This window comes from Halictus rubicundus, chromosome 2 (assembly GCF_050948215.1).
Source record: "Halictus rubicundus isolate RS-2024b chromosome 2, iyHalRubi1_principal, whole genome shotgun sequence".
Lineage (NCBI taxonomy): Eukaryota > Metazoa > Arthropoda > Insecta > Hymenoptera > Halictidae > Halictus > Halictus rubicundus.
In genome coordinates, this window is record NC_135150.1 from 5,096,019 (window position 1) to 5,116,761 (window position 20,743).

General features: G+C 39.0%; 2 protein-coding genes across 2 annotated transcripts in view; both read left to right on the forward strand.

Annotated features, from left to right (window-relative positions):
• LOC143363973 (uncharacterized) overlaps nt 1-20,743 on the forward strand; it is a 764,268-nt gene that overhangs the window by 596,038 nt on the left and 147,487 nt on the right. The window lies entirely within an intron of this gene.
• LOC143361943 (uncharacterized) lies at nt 11,159-17,308 on the forward strand. Its single transcript, XM_076801675.1, has 6 exons — nt 11,159-12,372; nt 12,660-14,376; nt 14,760-14,864; nt 14,956-15,013; nt 15,673-15,789; nt 17,005-17,308. Exons 1-6 carry the CDS (start codon nt 11,407-11,409, stop codon nt 17,306-17,308), a joined length of 3,267 nt encoding a protein of 1,088 aa, XP_076657790.1. The 5' UTR covers nt 11,159-11,406.

Genomic DNA, 20,743 nt, shown 5'->3' on the forward strand with positions numbered 1-20,743 from the left:
TGAGAATTTTGTATGTAAATTTTTAGCTTCGTTTCTTCGTAAAAAGACTGGATAGTAGTTTTAAGAATGTTATTACAAAATTTTATCCAAATTGGTCCAGTAGTTTTTCAGATATTTCTGGTATCAATGTAGAAACTTTATTTTAAGAAAAACACGTTTAAAATTTCTATTTTCTTCACTAGGCTACGTATATTTATGCAAACTAAAAATTTTCTACGTCAATTGCAAGAAATAGGAGCTCAGTAGAACATTCTTCTCTTCTTTATAACTACAATAAACTTTTCATCTTTGTACTCTTTCTAAGTGCACCTATTCATGTTTGCCATAAAAGCATAAAATCTACAGTCTAGTTATGTCACTATGAAATATGTACGACTGCATTTTCGAAGCTATAAATATAGCAGTTTTACGAATTTCTAAATAAAACTTTTGGGATAGTATTTCAAAAGATTCGTACTAACAGAATACATTATTTATGCCAAATCGACCTTTTTGTATTACCAAAGGTATGTAGTTTGTTAAAAGGGACGTTTATCTTTTTATCTTCGCAGGTGAAAGGTTAGGCAATTTATTTAATGTGACGTTTCCTACAGCTAGAAGTAAACTATACCACTTACTTTTCACGATGGACTACTGAAACTTCGTTTTCGCACTGCAACAAACATAGCGTGCGCTTCTTCGTCGCTGTAAAAGGAAACAAGTTACTTTCCGACTCCAAAGTCGAAACGTGCTGCTTTTCACGTCGTACTAATCTTAATTCTAATCTTAACTTTTATTTATTAAGAATATTACTGTATTTTTATAAACTTTTGCGGTTTAAAAATGAGTGCATGAAAATGCATAAAGTGGTTCTAAAAAGTATTTCAACACTAAATTTTCGATTCTCGAGCAATTGTCAATGTTCGTACTATGAAGATTTTAAAAAACATAATACATTAATAAAAAACTCATTTTAAAGCTGATAGCTCCTAATTTCACAGTTCATTTTTGTCTAGAAAAATTTGTGCATGATATACAAAGTGAAAACTGAGAACACGTTTTTGAAGATTACAATCATTATTATTATTAAAAAAAGATTAAAACTCTTGCATACGTCCAATAATATAAAAACATCATTCGAATATGATAGAGTTTACGCATGAAGCTAATTTTTCATATTGGAAACAAAAATTGGGTGTAAAGATACACAATAAAAATAGGACAAAGTCGTGCACGTATTTAAAGAATTCCGGCTTACCATAAATCAAGTAATCTGATATACCACATATGTTTCTGGTGCTGAAATAAAAAATTGTTCATGAGAATCACAGGCGGTCCTAAAGTGTAGGAGGAACAAAAATAAAAAGCTTGTTATTCTAAAAGGTTATTTTATGTAAAATCGACTATCGTTAGCGGACATTTTAGATTATTCAAAATTTGATCGTTTCAGTTTATTTCGAACAAAACCGGTGAAAATGATGTGGCATGTATGGTACATGTGTAAAAAGGGAAAAAGAAAAGTAATCATTTTGCTGGTTTCAAATTCGTGTACAAAACCAAGCTAACCTGGGAAATTGTTTACAGGATAGTGTCGAATTCTTTTAATTTCATTAAAAAATGCTTGTTCTGTTGTAAGAATCTTTTTACGATTTGAATTGATATGAAACATAATAATATTAATATAATATTAATTATATAAATTTTTGTGACATTAAAAATTATAAACGAATTCTTGTTTTATAAATTTCATAGTCAGGAGTCTTATTTGGAAATTAAAAAATTGGATAACCAACCATGACTCCATGGAGTCTCATCCACAAAATAAATATGTGTCTTTAAAATTAATGCAGTAACGAGTTGTTAAGTTTCTATGCGCATACTCTGTTTCGTGTAAGCAAACTGCGCGGAATGCTACTACGGTCGGCTGCCCGCACCATGTGTACTCCATATTACCTCCAATGTGGTCTAAAAACCGCATCTGCAAGTCCTATTTAATACATGCACGGTAACGTGTCGCTAACTAATCATGACCGAGGATACGTTTTTAAAATGATTATGAAAAATTCTTTTAAAAAATATTAGTAATCCTGATTAGTCAGCAAAGGCGTTCTACAAGTACAATTGAATCCATTGCAACTGGTATGATATCTTCGGACATGGTTTTTAGACCACATTAAAGGTAATACAGGGTGCAATTAGCGCGGACATTCGACCGAAACAGGATAGTGCACGGTTCGTTTACGTGAAGTAGGAAACTTGCGACAAAAGCACCTCATTATAACGTTTGCGAACTTCAAGAAATATGGGCACACACTTTTTAAAATTTTAAATAAAATCCTTTCGAAATAAGAATTTGCTATAACTCACAATGCCACAAAATTAATTTTTCATTGGCGGACAGATTCTTACGGCACGCTAAGCATTCGCGAATGAAATGAAAAGAAGTGGCTTCTATTCGACAAATACATTTTAGGTGACGTGGGGTAAATGAAATGTTGTGTAGTACGATGGTTTCACGGGTAACAAAAATACAGTTTATTAACGAGAACGATTAACAATTAACAAATAATAACAACTATAAAACAAAACGAGAAAACTCGAGTCCATGAGAAAAACGCGAAGACAAAATATACGGTAACTCAACTTCGCGTATAAAACCGTTGCGGGTGACTCAGACTAAACTCTCGGTAGCTATCGTTCTCCGCGAGAGTCCAAAGCTTTCTGATCTTCTCGTTTCTGAGGCGCGTTCTATAATGTCCCCGAAAACCGTTAAAATAAGGAGAGGTTCTCCACCCCCACAAGGGCATGGAGAAAGTTTCCTCCCCCACACATTGCATCCGGGGACTTCACTCTTAAGGGTACTGTAACGGTCGAGCCGAGGTTCTGGCAATCGTCACTTAAATGACCAAGCCCTCAACCCGACCTCCCATGGTACGCACTTGAGAAGGATGGAATTTCCGCGTCCGAAAATTCCACGTTCCCACGCACCATGGTCGCCACAACATAGTTCTTAAAATAAAAAATGATGAGTACAGTGGTTACTCTATATACATATACATATACAGGGTGGAGCATTTAAATGGGAACACCTAAATATCTCGGTTGTTATTAGTCGTACAAAAAATTTCCACAGAATAAAGTTGTACTGTTTCAAGGGGCGAAGTTGATGATGGTAAAAATTTTTTCTCACGGTCATTTTTTTACAAGATTTCAAGGTCATCGATATTTTTTAAAACGGAATCATATATTTTTATTATCGCTATGTGATAACCGAGGTCAAGACGAATCCAACGACCTGTAATATTATGACCTTCACGTGACCTTGAGTACGAAAAATTCATAAAAGTAGAACACTTGATGTAAACAGTGAAATAACGATTTCAAGAGATGTTCTTGAACCTTGACTAATGACTGTAAACACGCTTCCAATGAATTATAAATGCTGATACAAATTCTTCTCCTTGCGGTGACTCTAATCAGTACGTTTAAGAAATTCATCGGGATTTATTCGATTGTGAAAGGTGACGTTACTTTTCTGAAACGATGGTGTACAGTGATGCAGAAATGGTAGAAATTATTTTAGTTTATGGTAAGGCTAAAAGTAACTAAGTGCAAGCATTTCAACTGTACGCAGGAAGATACCCTGAGAGAAATCATACTTCTCGACAAAGTTATGACCGCATAGTTAAATTATTTTGTAAAACAGGGAGTATTAAATTACTGAACAGAAAACGATCAATGCCTGCTCCTGGAGAAGATGCCGAAACTTTTGTATTGGCTACAGTCAATATTGATCTTACTACAAGTTGTCGAAAAATTGGACGTTCTTTATTCTTTGTTCTTTATTGCAACGTCATAAATTTCATCCACACCATATTTCCTTACATCAGGGGCTTCATGGCAACGACTTTGAGAATCGTGTTGCTTTTTGTACGTGGACATTGTAGCAAATACAAAGACATGAATATTTTATGATGTTCTCTTTACTGACGAAGCTCCTTTTTCTAACCATTGACAACTGAATACACATAATATGCATTATTGGTGCACTGAAAACCCGAAATGGCTTCGACAAGTTCTACACCAGCGCCCATTGAGTGTAAATATATGGTGTGGAATCGTTGATGATAAAAAACTCAAGGCCACGTGAAGGTCATAATATTACATCTCGTTAGATTCGTCTTGACCTCGGCTATCACATAGCGATAATAAAAATATATGATTCCATTTAGAAAAATAACGATGACCTTGAGAAAAAAATTTTACCCTCATCAAATTCGCCCCTTGAAACAGTACAACTTTACTCTGTGTAGATTTTTTGTACAACTAATAATAACCGAGATATTTAGGTGTTCCCATTTAAATGCTCCACCCTGTATATATACAGGGTGGCCCACATAACTCTGCACATAACTCTTCATAACTTAACAGCTCAATATCTCGAAAACTATGCCATCGATTTTAAAGTTCTTAGTCTTAAATTGCATGGAACTGAAGGGCCTTTCTGATTACATAAACGTGAAGTGGCCTCCCTTCCCCTTTAACGGGGGAGGGGAGGTACCTTTGTAATTTTAAATGGAACCCCCTATAAAATGTTACATATTTAGATTCTACCGGAAAAAAAAGTCAATTTTGTCTGAAACATTTTTTTGTCAGATACTTCCATGATGAGATATAACAGTTTGAAGTTTCGAGTTGTAGGTACTTGAAGCGCTCGGAAATAGCGTTATGGAATTATACGCGCTTGAGTCCTTTGCTTATTCGTGAAGAAACACAAACAATAATATTTACAATTCTTGAGTTTGACTCACTTATCTATGAAAACGTTTTCAGTTTAGAGCTGTTATTCAAGCAGTAACATTGTGATTATGGCTACTTTTGACACAGAAGTGAATATGTTATTAACGTTAGGTGAATGCCAAAAAAATTATCGGCGTGCAGCAGTGATGTTTTTTGAACGTTATGGGATCAAAAAATGTCATGCAACATTTCATAATTCAGAAAAGCGGCTTAGTAAAGCTGTCACTAATGAAAATAATAGTGCCAGTATTCTTGCTGCAATTACATTATATCCTCATATTAGTCAACGTACACTTGCACAAACATCACATATTAGTCGTTCATCAATTCAACGAATTTTGAAACGGCAAAAGTATCATCCATATCACATGGTTTTATCACAAGAGCTTTCGAAAGCAGATTACGATCACCGCGTAAGATTTTGTGAGTGGCTGCAGGGTGTTGTGGAAAACGACTTTTTGTGCAAAATACTTTTTTCCGATGAGGCCACTTTTATGAATTCAGGGCATGTAATTAGACATAATCTGCATTATTGGGCCGTGGAAAACCCAAATTGGATGCGATGTGTTCCCTTTCAACATCGATGGTCTTTAAACGTTTGGTGTGGCCTAATACGAGATTTTGTGATTGGACCTTATTTTTTTGAAGAAACTGTAACATCTGCAAGTTATTGTGATTTCTTAAAAAATCATTTTCCTGCGCTTTTGGAAGATGTGCCACTGCACGTTAGAAGAGAAATGTGGTTCCAACAAGATCCTCCACATTTTGCAATCATCACCAGGCAATTTTTGAACGAAAAATTTGGGAACAAATGGATAAGTCGTGGGGGACCTCGTCAATGGCCTCCTCGATCCCCCGATCTAACACCATTAGATTTTTTCTTATGGGGATATGTAAAGGACAAAGTTATGTTTGAACCACCGACGACAAAAGAGGATATGAAACAAAAAATACGTGACGCTTGCGCTTCAGTGACTCCCGAAATGTTAAAAAATATTAGAACAACTTTGATGTTTCGAGTAAATAAATGTTAACAAGCCCGTGGTGAACATTTTGAACATTTAATTTAAAGTACATTTTATTTCTTCACGAATAAGCAAAGGACTCAAGCGCGTATAATTCCATAACGCTATTTCCGAGCGCTTCAAGTACCCACAACTCGAAACTTCAAACTGTTATATCTCATCATGGAAGTATCTGACAAAAAAATGTTTTAGACAAAATTGACTTGTTTTTTCCGGTAGAATCTAAATATGTAACATTTTATAGGGGGTTCCATTTAAAATTACAAAGGTACCTCCCCTCCCCCGTTAAAGGGGAAGGGAGGCCACTTCACGTTTATGTAATCAGAAAGGCCCTTCAGTTCCATGCAATTTAAGACTAAGAACTTTAAAATCGATGGCATAGTTTTCGAGATATTGAGCTGTTCAGAGTTATGTGGGCCACCCTGTATATGTATGTATGTGACAAAGACGGGGTTTGCCAGCGACATATATCGGCCAGGAGATAGGTAAGTGTCATTTAAAATAGTAAAAACATTAGAAGAATTTAAAAATACAGTTACATTATTTTCAGCCTATTAAACATATTAAGGAAGAAATCAAATTTTTACTACACTCCAGTTTGTTGCAATTCAGGTAGAAAATTTTTATTTTGCATAGTGATCCGCAGCCTATTCTTGAGTATAGTCTGTTTTCGTGAAAATGGGTAAAAATGGTAAAATTCAAAACTCTGAGTTTTACAAAGGAATTTGAAACTGACGATGACTTAATCCTTTGTGCACAACATTTTTTTATCATTGTAATTGTAAATGAGTCAATTGAATCCGTTTTCTCGATCAAACAAGATTATGTGCTGAAGATCTTTTTTTTTTGAAAAAACAAGAAAAAATGTTTAAACAACACGACACAACTCATAAAAATCCGCGTAAATCGAGAGATTATTTTCCGCGTAAAAAGAAACTGGCGTGAATGACGGTGTCGCGTAAACCGAGAAATGCGAGCAGACACATATAATCCTTAAAAATAACGACGGACAAAAACATCCAAACAAAAGAACATTTTCATTCGTTTTTCCATAAGGTCGAATTCTAATAACCGTGCATCTCTCGGCGAGTTTCTGTGGATTCAAGCACCCCCACAGTTTGACCTCTTCACAAATTGCCTCGCAGAAATAAAAATATGAAAAATATGCGGCCAACAAATGGACGGGTCGATTGTATGTTCTCACCAGTACGAACCAGGATGCGTGCAACATCCTGATGCTGCAGTAATCATGAGAATGCATGGTCCCTTGCGTCGGGGGCGGCGTTCCTTTATCGTCTTCGGTAATTCTGAATTTGCCCGCACCGGGGATGTTACCGGTCGATGCGAATCTTGGTGGATTGGTGTTTTCGCTGGCCGCGTTATCGATCGTTGAACTGGATCAACACGGGACGCTGGAGTTTTTCGATGAAACGCTCGCACATTTCAATGGGATCGCAGGGAAACATGAAACAGTTGCGAGGTTCTAAGCCGAACAAACAACGCCGGTCTCTGATAGATTTTTATCAGGAATATGAAAGCAGCACCTGGGAAAAGAATTATTGTCCGGAAATAAAAACGATGAGGAATCGTAGCCACCGCTGCGCTGCTCGGGAGAAGATAGAAATTCTCCGTGCTTCTTTGATTTTCTTGGTCGATTAAACACATAACTACTGTGCTCCGATTTACGGTAGATTTCATTGAGGTGGTCGATATGCTATACTGGTGCAATTACTCTTCTTTAGTTTTATGTACGTTAAGAAATTATACGTTCAGTCATATTTATGGTCGTAACTTATGAACAAATGTTTTAATCAACTTATTATTTACAGAGTACCTGACATTTATACTAACGAATTTCTCTGGCAAATATTATCTTCATGAAAAATGTCGACGCATAACTTTCGAACCAGTGAATTCCTAACATTAAAACTTGGATTCTTGGCATCTTTTCGTCAAAATCTACAGGATTATGTAAAAAAAAAAGTTAAAAATTTCTGGGTTGCCAAAGTGAAATTTAACCAAAAAATATTATAAGATTTGAATTATAATGCTTATAACCAAACAAAAAGTCGACAATTTTTTTTTAAAAGTGGACTCATGCCGCTTTGAAAATAAACGGTCCATTTGGTAGTAAAATAATGAGTATTGAGATTGTGTATTACTTAACGTAATATTATCTATTAGATCATCGAAAAACTTGTTGAAAACAGTTTCCATTGCTATTACTTTAATCTGTCTTTTTAAGAAAAGCTTATTGCGGACGACTGCGCGGTTTAGAGTTGGATGGTAGTATAATTTATAAATGAACCGCATTCAACGACAGAAGCGTATACATTTTAATGTGATGGTTACACGGCACAAGGTTCCCATCTGAATTCTAGCGGTACTTTAATTGCGACCAAGCCACGAAATGGATTAGACCTACAAAAAAGGAATTGCGGTAACCGAAAGAATTATTAATGTGCCACTGTCCTGAAATCCGGATGAATCTTCCGGAGCCTCCACTAACCTCACTGAACCGAAAAAGAGGAGGAATTCGAACCACTGATCGTTGGAGAGACACTCATTTCCCTAATTAATACAGACGTTATTCAATGTTTGCTGATTGCGTTAATTTCGATGGCACATACGATTCGGCTGCGAAACGAATATTCGTCGTTTCATTCATTCACACTGTTTCTCCTCTTTTTACGACCTCCTTCAATTCCGTCTAAATAAACGCTCGGAGTGGTTACATTCCTGTCGATTCCTTCCTCCTCGACAACCTCAATCGAACTAAATAGAAATACGAATTCAGTATACGTTGAGCTCACTGAACTTTCGCGAAAGAGGAGGGCTCCTTAAAAAAGACAGTTTAATTATTTAAAGATCGGATTAAGCTTCACGACAGAATTAATTGAGGGGTTCCGTACAAAAGGGAGATATGTAAGGGAATAAAGGGAGGTCCGATATGAAGCCGTATTGATCTAAAAAGGGGAACAGTTCGGGAGGGGTGTATCCTGTGTTTAGTGTGTGTAGAATGTACTGTGGTTGTGAGTGGAGTTTTTTTTATCAGATTGTGTGTGTATTGTACTTCGAATGACCTAGCAAAAAAGTTTCTGCACAATTTAAGTATGTGGTTGCCGATTCGTGAGATGTCGGCTTTATTTAGAGGTGTCCTGTTTTTGTATCTTTTTTTAAAGTTTGTTTCTGGTGGTTTGTGCATGTTTAGACAGACTCTGAGGCAACGTCTTTCGAAGACTCTTATGTTTTACATTTTGTAGTTAGGTATGTTGTACCATATTGGGCAGGCATATGTTATTATTGGTCTGATTAATAGTTGATATCAGTGTCATTTGATTCTATTGTTTAGATATTTGGAAAAGAAAAGTCTGCAGACGCTTCGGAATAGATTTTTTGCTTTGGTTAATTTTGTGTCTATGTGATATGTTCACTCCGCGTCAAAAAGATAGCACATTATCTAATTTTGTTAATTTCCGCAAATATAATCGAATAACAACAGTTCCCGTATTATATATATCACTGTTCGGTTAGCAATAGGTTGTATCTGTTCAGGGTAAATATTCGTTTGCTGTGTATAGGTTTAACATTAAGGCGAAAACGTAAACAGTAGTGCTGACTGCTGCGTCAAAATGGTAGCAAAAAGTCAAAATTGTGTGTTTTCAGTCGGCGTCAAGACGCCAATCTGTTCACATCGGCGAGTAGTTAATATTGTTCGTGTTCTAGTGTTAAAATATTGTGATATTTTCAACAATAGCTCGCGGTAAAAGATTGACTGGTCCTGAAATATTAATAATACATTTACGTAAAGAAAATGGTTCTATCAGTAAAATTGCGAAACTGTTGAATCGTAGTCGCAAGGTTATTTACAATTTATTAAAAAATGTAGACGAATATGGGGAAAAAAGAGCACAGATCGTCCAAGAGTGACAACTGACCGTCAGCGGCGTGCAATTTTAAGAACTGCGTCAAATTCTGCTGCTACTGCAACAGAGATTACAGCAGAAGCTGGAGTAAATACTAAAATACGTAATGTACAACGTATTATATAAGAGTGTAAATACATAAAACGCCAACAATTAATGTGTAAAACCACCGCTAAAAAAGCAACATAAAGAAGCACGATTTAACAATTTGCTGAGAAGTATATTCATTGAAAGAAAAAATGGCGAAAAGTTATCTTTACTGATGAGAAGAGATTTACGTTAGATGGACCGGATGGCTACCAATGTTATTTCCATGAATTGCGTAAAGAACAACAAATTTTATGTACTTGACAATGTGGTGGTGGTGGAATAATGGTGTGGGCGGGAATTGGGTACTATGGACACAGTCAAATTAAGTGTGTAAGTGGTAAAATGAATAGTGCAAAGTATATTGATTTAGTCGACGAACAATTGAAGAGACATGCTGTAAAAATTGTGGGCACAAACTTTAATTATTAGCAAGATAATGCAAGAGTTCATACAACCAAGATTGTAAAGGAATATTTTACAAGGGAACATATCCAAATTTTGGAATGGCCAGCCGGTCTCTAGATTTAAATATTACAGAAAATTGCTGGGTCCATTTAGCCAGATCAATATATGCCGGTGGGAGACAATTTCGAACCCTTGAAGAATTAACAACCTGTACTGAACGAAACTGGACAGTGTTAAGCAGAAAATTTGTTTAAAAAACTATATAAATCTATGCCAAAACGTTTAGTGGTTATTATACAAACAAAAGGCGGAGTTACGAAATATTAAAATAGTATTTTTTTATACATATTCTTTAGTTATTTTAAGAAAGTGCTATCATTTTGACGCACCGATTTTTCGTGTAATGTTACACATTCCCCAATAAAATTGTTTCTTCACGTAATAAATGCATTGAAACATATTGAAATAATTGTTTATTCGTATTACGCACTATACAGGTCACAAACAATGTATTATACTACTTGAAAAGCTAAATACCATCTGTCTATATAATGTGCTATCTTTTTGTCGCGGAGTGTACGAGGGTGAGGGAGTTACTATTTTCTTTTAATTGGAATTTTTTCCAGTTTTACCTATGTCGGAGCTTGTTTTTTTAAACTTTGGGCGAAATAGTATAGTTTCACATTTGTCAGTGTTTATTTTTAATTTTGAAATATGTGTTAATTTTTTCGAATAGAGATTGAAGTCTGTTGTGTATAGATGAGAAGTTTCTGTCTGTGCTGTATATGATTAGGTCGTCTGCAAAGTCAAATGCATTTAGGGTGTTGTTGGTGTTAAGAGTAAATAGTTTCAGGACTAAGGCTGTGTTAGAAATAAATTCACCGCGCTCACTCAACTGCTTCTTATCTCGTATTATCTTCTTCTCACTTCTTCTCTATCTAACAAGCGACACGTGTATATGTATAGAATAATTAAAGGCATGTATTATATAAAATAAGTGTAAGAGGTTTAATAGGACAAACAGGAGATCCTTCGTGAACATAAGGATTAACAAAATCTAACAGGTTATGGGTCCAGTAGCGTAAATTCGTTACGAACGGAAAACCTAACCTCATGTGCCAATTTAACCTACAAAGTGCCACGTGTTCGCGATCAAGAGCCTATTATATAAATAGTTAATCATGAGTCACAACACTCAAATAGACAAATTAACTAAAGATAATTATGATACGTGGAAAGAACAAATGGAGGCAATTCTTACGAAAAATGATCTCTGGTGCTACGTCGATGGATGGAAACCGAAACCTGCCGAAAGGGAGAACAATGCCGACCAAATTGCAAATTGGGTAAGGAATGACAAAAAGGCGAAAGCTGATATAGTTCTCTCGTTAAGTGCATCCGAAATATGCCACGTGAAGAATCTTCAAACGTCAAGTGACGCTTGGACTGCGCTGGAAAGGGTATACGCCTCGAAAGGACCAGCAAAGAGAGCGACACTATTGAAGAAGCTGCTTTTCACAAGGCTCACGGAGGACGGTAGTATGGCAGATCACTTAAACAAATTATTTGATATTATAGATAAATTGCAGCAAATGGACATACCAATTGCAAATGACCTGTTAACCATCGTAATTCTGTACAGTATGCCAAGAAGTTATGAAGGTTTCAGGTGTGCAATAGAATCCAGAGATACATTGCCTGATCCATACGCGTTGAAAATAAAAATTTTAGAAGAAGCTGAAGCAAGAAGCAGGCTGAATGAAGAAGACACGCATGATGCCCTTTACGTCAGGCAAGGAAATCCACATAGGCCAAAATACACAAATAGTAAAACTAATAAAGAAGAAATGGCTGTTAAATATAAAAGCAACGACAGTACTTCAACGCACAAGCCTTACAAGTGCACATTTTGCAAAAAGCCTGGTCACAAAGCCGATGACTGCTGGAAGAAGAAATCTAATAGGCAACACCAAGCTAGTTATTGTGAAAAGGATTACGAAGCCATTATGACTCATGGCGATTGTCAAAATGCATTGGCGCTGTCAGCACTTAGTGCTATCATCACTCACAAGGATGTGTGGTGCTTGGACAGTGGGGCTATGTCACATATGTGCAATAACAAATCCTTGTTTTCAGAATTAAATACTGTCACAGGAAAAGATGTTGGATTGGCTGTAAATAAAAGTGCAGAAATTAAGGGCATTGGAACGGTGTGCCTTACGCTGTCAAATGGAATGGAAGTTATTAATGTGAGGTGCAAAAATACACTGTATGTGCCCGATTTGAAAACAAACCTGCTATCGGTGGCCAGCTTAACCAAAAATGGAAAGAAGGTTATATTTGTGGACCACAAAGCAACAATAAGGAATGCTGTAGGGCAAATAGTTGCAGTAGCCTCAGAGGTAGGAAACTTATATTTTCTGAAACCTTCAAGGAGGCTGAAAAAGGCACTCTGAAAGTTGCATTAACAAATGACAATAACATGTCACTGGAAACCGAGGCTGAAGAGGCTGATGGCAATATCCATGAGGATGAGGAAAGCCATGATTCGAATGAAGATTCTGGCCACAGTCTGAATGAAAACCGATCCAACAGTGGTTTCAGGAGAGGACATGGCAGGCCAAAAATCATTCGAACAGGAAACAGAGGTGCGCCGAAGAAACACTACAATCTGGTACCTATCCAACATCAAGCTAACATGATCCACGAAGAATATCCAACATTGAAAGAAGCATTAAAAGGTCCGAATTCAAATGACTGGAAAAGCGCAATGGAGAAGGAATATGACGCTTTCAAAAGCGCAATGGAGAAGGAATATGACGCTTTCAAAAGCGCGGGTGCATGGATTGAAGTTGAAAAGCCGACTAACAAAAATGTTATTGGATGTAAGTGGGTTCTAAGAACAAAACTCCGTTCTGATGGAACCATTGAGCGCCGAAAAGCGCGACTGGTGGCAAAAGGTTTTGCCCAGCAACCTGGCATAGACTTCATGGAAACGTATGCACCAGTGGCCAGAATGGGCACGATAAGGATTGTCATGGCGCTTGCCGCCGAATGGAATCTGTCATTATTCCAATTGGATGTGGAAATGGCTTATATAAATGGCGACCTTGAAGAGGAAATTCACATGGAACAACCAGAACTTGGAAAAGTTCTACTCTTGAAAAAGGCACTTTATGGCTTGAAGCAGTCTGGAAGACAATGGTTTCAAAAGCTAGATAGTAAGCTAAAATCATTCGGATTGAGGGCTATAAATGCGGATAAATGTTTGTATTTCCGAAAATGCGAACAGAATGTACTGATAGTGGTCGTATACGTGGACGATATTATCATAGCGACGAACCAACTAAGTGCATTCAACCAACTCAAGAAAGAGTTGAGCACTGATTTTCGCACGAAGGATCTTGGACCACTGAGTTATTGTCTGGGAATTGAATTTAAACGCAATAATAAATCCGGTGAATTATATATGCTTCAGAAAAAATATATTACAGGCATACTACAACGTTTCGGAATGATGGATGCCAAACCAGTACAAACACCACTAGAGCCGAAAATCAAATTATCACAGGAAATGAGACCAAAGACTGACGATGAACGATCGAAGATGAAGTCTGTACCATATCGATCTTTGGTGGGCTCACTTATGTATGCGGCTGTATCCACGAGGCCGGACATAGCATATGCTGTAAGTATGTTGAGCCGATTTAATGAAGATCCAGGAGGGGAGCACTGGACAGCCGGGAAAAGGGTACTACGGTACCTTAAAGCGACGATATCGCACGGTATCACTTACAAAAAGACGGGATGCGATTTTCACGGATTTGTGGACTCAGACTGGGGCAGCAACATGGATGATAGGAAATCCCAAACAGGCTACATATTCAGATTAGCAGACGCACCCATCACGTGGGAGTCTAGAAGACAGAGATGCGTTGCACTGTCGAGTGTGGAAGCTGAGTACATGGCGCTAACTGAGGCAATCAAAGAAGCGGTTTACCTGCGAAGCCTCTTGAGCGAACTTGGGATGTCCGAAGTTGACCATGGGGGAACCATCGTATATTGCGATAATCAAGGAGCCCAAAAGTTGATAAAGAATCCAGTATTCCATTCGCGAACTAAGCACATCGATATCCGCTATCACTATATCCGCGAGATATATCAAGGAGGGGGGGGGGGGGGGGTCGATGTTGAATATATCCCAACGCAAGACATGCTGGCAGACTTGTTAACTAAGAGTCTCTGCAATGTCAATCGCGCTAAATTAATGCGCGGCTTAGGACTGAATGCGATTGATGAGTGTCCACGTTGAGAGGGGGTGTTAGAAATAAATTCACCGCGCTCACTCAACTGCTTCCTGCGCGTCCTCTAGTCCGTTCTATTCTCGATGTATTATCTTCTTCTCTATCTAACAAGCGACACGTGTATATGTATAGAATAATTAAAGGCATGTATTATATAAAATAAGTGTAAGAGGTTTAATAGGACAAACAGGAGATCCTTCGTGAACATAAGGATTAACAAAATCTAACAGGCTGTATACCATGTATGTTCAATAGTAGTGGTGATGTTACTATGCCGTGTTGTAAGCCGTTTGTGACTGTGAATGTTTTAGTTGCTCTGCCTTCACCTTCGTGTGGTATGAATATTCTGTTGTGAGAGGGGAAGTCGTATTTAGTTAATTTGTATAATAGACTATCTAGTCATACTGTGTCGAAGATTTTTTCTAGTTCTATTAAGCATGCTCCTACGCAGTTGTGGTTATTCAGAGCTTGGTATGTGTCTGAAGTGAATTTGTTTATGGCGTGTAGTGTTGAGGTTTGGTTGCAGAATCCAAATTGATAAGGAGATAGGATTTTTTGGTGCTAGGATGGATGTATGGAGGATTTTTTCGAATATTTTGCTGATATTTGGGAGTAGGCTAATTTTGTGTAGTCGGCTGTATTATTTCCGTTTTTATTTTTCTTTTTAAGGGCTGGCATTTTTGCTGTTTTCCACTTCTTTGGGAAGTAACCATTGTATATTCCTAAAAAGCAACCTCTCTCAGGAACTGAAGGTTCCTTTGGGGAACTGCGGGAAATATTGCATGCAAGAACGACGTGCAACGCCGCAATTACGGTTCAAACAAATATTCAGCGTCTAATTGAATCCACAGTACTTCAGACCGCAGTTCCGGTACCGCACTGTCGTCGCACGATAAAACAACGGATGATTTGCCGCAGGCAAAACGCTTCCCCCCACCAACGTCTCTGTTGTGCAGCGCGCACCTTCGCTGCGCAGCGGTACCTTGTGCCTTCATCTTTCCCCTCGTACATCCCGTCATAGCCGACCCGTGCACGGCTTATGCTGTCTATCCACATCCACGAAGCGTCGTGTCACAATAGCGTCCTCTATGTGAAGCTTGCTCGAACGCGTATTATGACATGACGTTTTGTGGTTGTGGATAGACAGTATAAGCACGAGGCACTGAGCGAAGATGCGTTCTGCACGAAAAAGACGTTGATGGGGGAAGCAGGCAGCTCAGGGGCCACTATCGTGCACACCACTGATTTAGAAAATCCTCCGTACTTTTCTATTTGTTTATGGACAGCGTTGAAAATATCTATTCCTTTTGCAGTGGAGTGCAAAGGGATTAACGCAAGCAATTTTTCATGAATAGAAAAATTGTTATCTATTATCCTGACAAATATTGACAATTGACTTACGTCCATTATATCTGTACTCTCGTCAAGGCATAATGAAAAGTAACAAAATTTTTCTAACATTTAAAATTTATTTTCTATATAAGTATTAATGCCATTAATTCTATTAGCAATGGAAACTGTTTTGAAAACTTTCAACTGCATCTTTAGTATCACATATTTTTGCCATTTCTATAGCACATTCTTAATAAGTTCTCCATCAGAGAAACTTTTTTTGGACCGTGTAATTTCTAGAGCGGCAGTATATGAAGCCGCAACACTTTTTTGCTGAATCGTATTTATGTCATTGTACATCGTATGCGATGTCATTATCAGCCTCAATTTGTACAAGGAACATTGGCAATATGCGGTTTTCCCTTTGTGCTTTTGGAGTTGTAAATGTACTTATTTTAACAAATTTGATTTTGCTGTCACTGATTGTCCGGAGTTCCTTCAGAATTTCTAAATCTTCAAATGATAAGGGCAGTCCTTTCAGTAAGAAGTTTTGGTGTTTTAATCATTTTGGAGTATAAGTATAGAACTCTGTGATTGCAGAGTTTAATATATTTTTAACTTTCTTGTAGTCTTTAATGTCTTCCATTTGGATGATATGTTTGGTGTTATTAATTCTTTTAATATGGATTTTGGAGTTACCTGTTCCTTGCAGTAGTTTGATTGAGTCTTTCGGATCTTGATATAGTACATTTATTGGTGGTGGTCGTCTCCCTTTTGTGCTGTAGTCTACCGCAAGATTTGTTTCTTCCCTTAATGTGGTTTCGTGTGCAGTTAATGTCCGGGCCTTGATTTGCATTTTCGTATGATATTTGATTTAGTTGGTCCTTTTGTGGATTTCTTTACTTTCCAGGTTGTCTTTTTTTTGTGTCGGATCATAGTAAAACCAATCTCCAGTTGTTGGGTCGTTTCTGGGTCTTGTTAAAGACTGAATACTCTGTTGGTGTGGAACCCCACCACAAATATACAGGGTGGGGGTACATTAAAGAGAAGAAACCACGAGGCAACGAGAGAGTCGTGCTAGTAGAAGGCAAATGGAATGGTCACTTTCTGTGGGTAGTCGTCGAATTTCGTCAATATCGCCAGGTATGAAAGAGTTCCAAGAAATCTTGGGTCCGACCGTCACTTAATGATCACCTTGGGTCATAAAAGGAGTACGGTTGACATATGGGAAACCATATGTACCCCAAACGGCTCAGGATGGTTGCTGCGACCTGAGTTCGCGGACGGCAAGCGATACACTGCGACCCGGGAAAGTGACCTGCCTATAATTAGCAATAGGTCTATTTCCATACAGCTTGGTGGTGAATTTGGTGCTGGGTTTAGTTTATCTGCGTTCTTTATACCGTCAGCTGTTCTGGGCATTTTTGTTACCATTAGTGCTTTTTGAGGTTTGAAATTTCTTCTTTTAACATTTTGTTTTCTTCCACTCGGATTTCTCTTGAGGAGTGATCCATTGGTTCGGAACTATTTGCGGTGGTAATTGCTGTCTTATGATAGGGCTTGGGAGTCATTGCACAATGAATTTTCGGAGTTTTCGGGTCTTCCAATGAAGTCTGCCTGCGTTTATTTTATTCTGAATCTTCATAAGAAAAGAACGTTTTGCATTTTCTGAAAGTGGCCTCTTTATGAGTTTTTTAGGTCTCTTAAATCTTCCGACTGCCATGCGGCCACTTTTGGGTTTAGGTTCCCTTCCTGAGACGAAATCTTGGGTTTGACGCAGGTAACCTTCGCACTCCTCTTCCAGACTTTGATCCGTTTTGGGTTCTTGACAGCACAATGAGCAGATATTATTTTGTTTTGCAGTATTTTTCGTTTCGCACAATGTTACCGCGCGGCTATACTGGTTTACGGCAACGTGATATAGCTGTTGGCTTTTACTATATTATAACTTATTGGTAAAGTAGAGTCTTCTTACCTTTACTTTACAATCAAAACTTGAATAAAATGGCGATTACATTTTCGGCGTAACGAAGTTGCTACACATAATTATACTATTGCATCGACTATTTAGTCATTTTTATCTTCATTAAGACCTAATACTTCGAAAAAAATCAAGTCGATTGATCTAATTTTAAGGAAGTTAATTTTTTCGTAATGTGGTACTTTTTCACCGCCTAGGAAAGCGGGAAATCGTACAACTCCGGGATTTTATAGGCACTGAGGCCGGGTCGCGCACGGCCATACGGGCGCCGCCCACCCGGTACAAACGTGTCCTTGAAGGTTCGACACGAAAAAGAGGGGCTTCTGTTCGGGCGCTAGGCACTGGAAACTTGTCACGCGAAACGCGATGATTTCTCGCCTTGGGGAGAAGTCGAGGGCTGATGTCGCTCCTTCGAAAATTGCGAGACGATAACGGAGTCGCAAACGGGTTCAAGGTTCGGACACGAGAATAACGGAGACAGCCCTCACGGCAGGGCGGATCTCGCAGGTCGGAATACAGATTCACGATATTGGCTCTAGTTTGTTAATTTGAGTCAAACAGTTTACAAAGAATGCGGCCACGTGAGTCGCATGCGAGAGCCCGCGCTCTTCATACAAGATTGGCGAACAGGTGAAGACTCTGCACTCGTACGGTAGTTCGGTACGTTACAAAGCTCTCGTCGAGACGAGATTTCGCGGCACGTAGGTGGAAGGCGGGATTACAATTTCACTGTCGCGATAGCTTCCGGAACGATAGGGATTTCGACGCGCTCGACGCATGATATGCGAGCTCACATGTCCGTGAGGGCGCGAGGTCGCCGTCTTGCGTACGCGGTGCGATATTATCCGCGAGACCCGGGCAATCGGACGTGTGGAGGGCGCCAAAACCGCCTCCCACTCTACAAACATCTCCGACCGGGCCTGGCGAATCTGGGACTCGAACTCCTCCTCCTCCCCGCACGTGAGATCAACCCCCGGCGGGCGGCGGAAGGAGCGGGCGTTGTGGCATAGCTTCGCCTGCTCCGCCGCCATCAAACAGAAGGGTGGAACCACGGCGAGGACTCCCGCCGCCTCAGCGGAGATGGTGCGGTAACCCCGTATGGCCCGCAGAGCCAGCCGGCGCCGCACTTTTTCCAAGAGTGCTTGGCTTGCGCCGGCTGGCCCCGAGCGAGCGGTGCCATACGGGTACCCCATACAGGGCAATCGACTGCACCACCTCCATATAGAGGCGGCGGACTTTCAACTGCGGCCCCCCGACATTCGGCAGCAACCGCGCCAAGGCGGATGGTACGTGTCGTCATCCGTGCACATCTTCCGACCCTTCGGCCGTGTGCACATATCCCCAGTCGTCCGGTGGAGTGACGACGATAAGATTAAGTGCGGTCAAAATCGCCCCACCAAAACCGGAGAGCGTCCAAGCCCACTGCGAAGTGATCGCGGGTATTCTCCTCAGGGTTGGCTGAGCGATCGTAGCCTTGCACGTGTCGCCACACATGCGCGCCTCTTGAGAGATCGGCAGCGTGTATGTGTGTTGCGGTGGTCCTCAGTAACGTGGGGATAGTCGTTTGGACGCGTCGGTACGATCGCGAAACAGAAATACGCGCAAGCACCCAAAAGGATAAAATAAACGGATACAAGTGTCCTCATGAATGCTGCATGTGTTTCTATTGTACCATGTAGTACCAGCGGTGCAGACTTTTTACTTTTTTGTGGTTTTGGTTCTTTAATTTCACCAGTTTCCATTTCTTCACTTTTGCTATCTTCATCCGATAGTATTTCATACCTATTTTTGCATAGGATTTCGGTATGTTTTCTTTTTAGGCTTTTCATTTTTGTCTCCTCTTCCGATAGCCTTCTTTTTTTATCGCTTATTATAACCGCACTAAATGCCGTTGCATTTTTCTCCTTTGCTTCCTCTTCTAGAGAGGTTATCTGGTTCTGTTTTAGGTTATGTTTCGTTATTCTGTATTTCTTACTTTTTTATGTGCTACTTTGTCAGGTTCTATTTTATTAAATGTATGTTCCTATTGTAGGGGCGAGGAAAAATATATTTAGAAAAAGATGGGTGGTCAGGAGATTCTGAGCTTTACTTGGAAAACTAGTCTGTACAATCGTCTCCGCTCACCGTTCATTCGTTGTCACACTCTTCACTTCGCGCTCGACACTGTCGCTTCTTTTTCCCAAAACGACAGTTGCCCTTTTTTGACCTGAGCCGCTAAAAACCGTTGGCCACTGTGCCCCTCCTCCTGTCTTCTCCTCCTGGTGACCATGTGCAATTTCCATGGCCCTCAGGTAGAAGATCTGTGTGTCTCCTTTCTTTCTTTCTCTCTCTCTCTCTCTCTCTCTCTCTCTCTCTCTCTCTCTCTCTCTCTCTCTCTCGCTCTCTCTCTATCTCCTACACTATGATTATTGTTTCCCTTATAGGTTGAACTAATACTATAGTCTACCACTAGACTGTGATTTTTCGAATTAAAGCCGTTGCTTTCGACGTAATCAAACCGACCGGGATCAGACGAGGGACGAGAATCCAGACGAGAATCTGGTTTACTGCAATGTGGCCGTTGGCTTTTACTATATTATAACTTATTGGAAAAATAGAGTGTGCTTACATTTACTTTACAATTAAACCTTGATCACAATGTCGGTGGCATTTTCGACGTATTGAAATTATACATACAACACTTCTGGACAAAAGTTAAGAAATATATGGAGCGTTTGAAAATTACTGTACACTTCTTTTTGGATATACATGGGATGGAATAAAAAATAACATTCCAAATATAAATAAACAATAAGATTTTTCTCAAATATATTCGTACAAGGTTAACATTTAATATAAAATTGAGACTAAACGGAACCAAGGCTTTGTGACAAAATTTAAGAAATGTAATAAATATTGTAC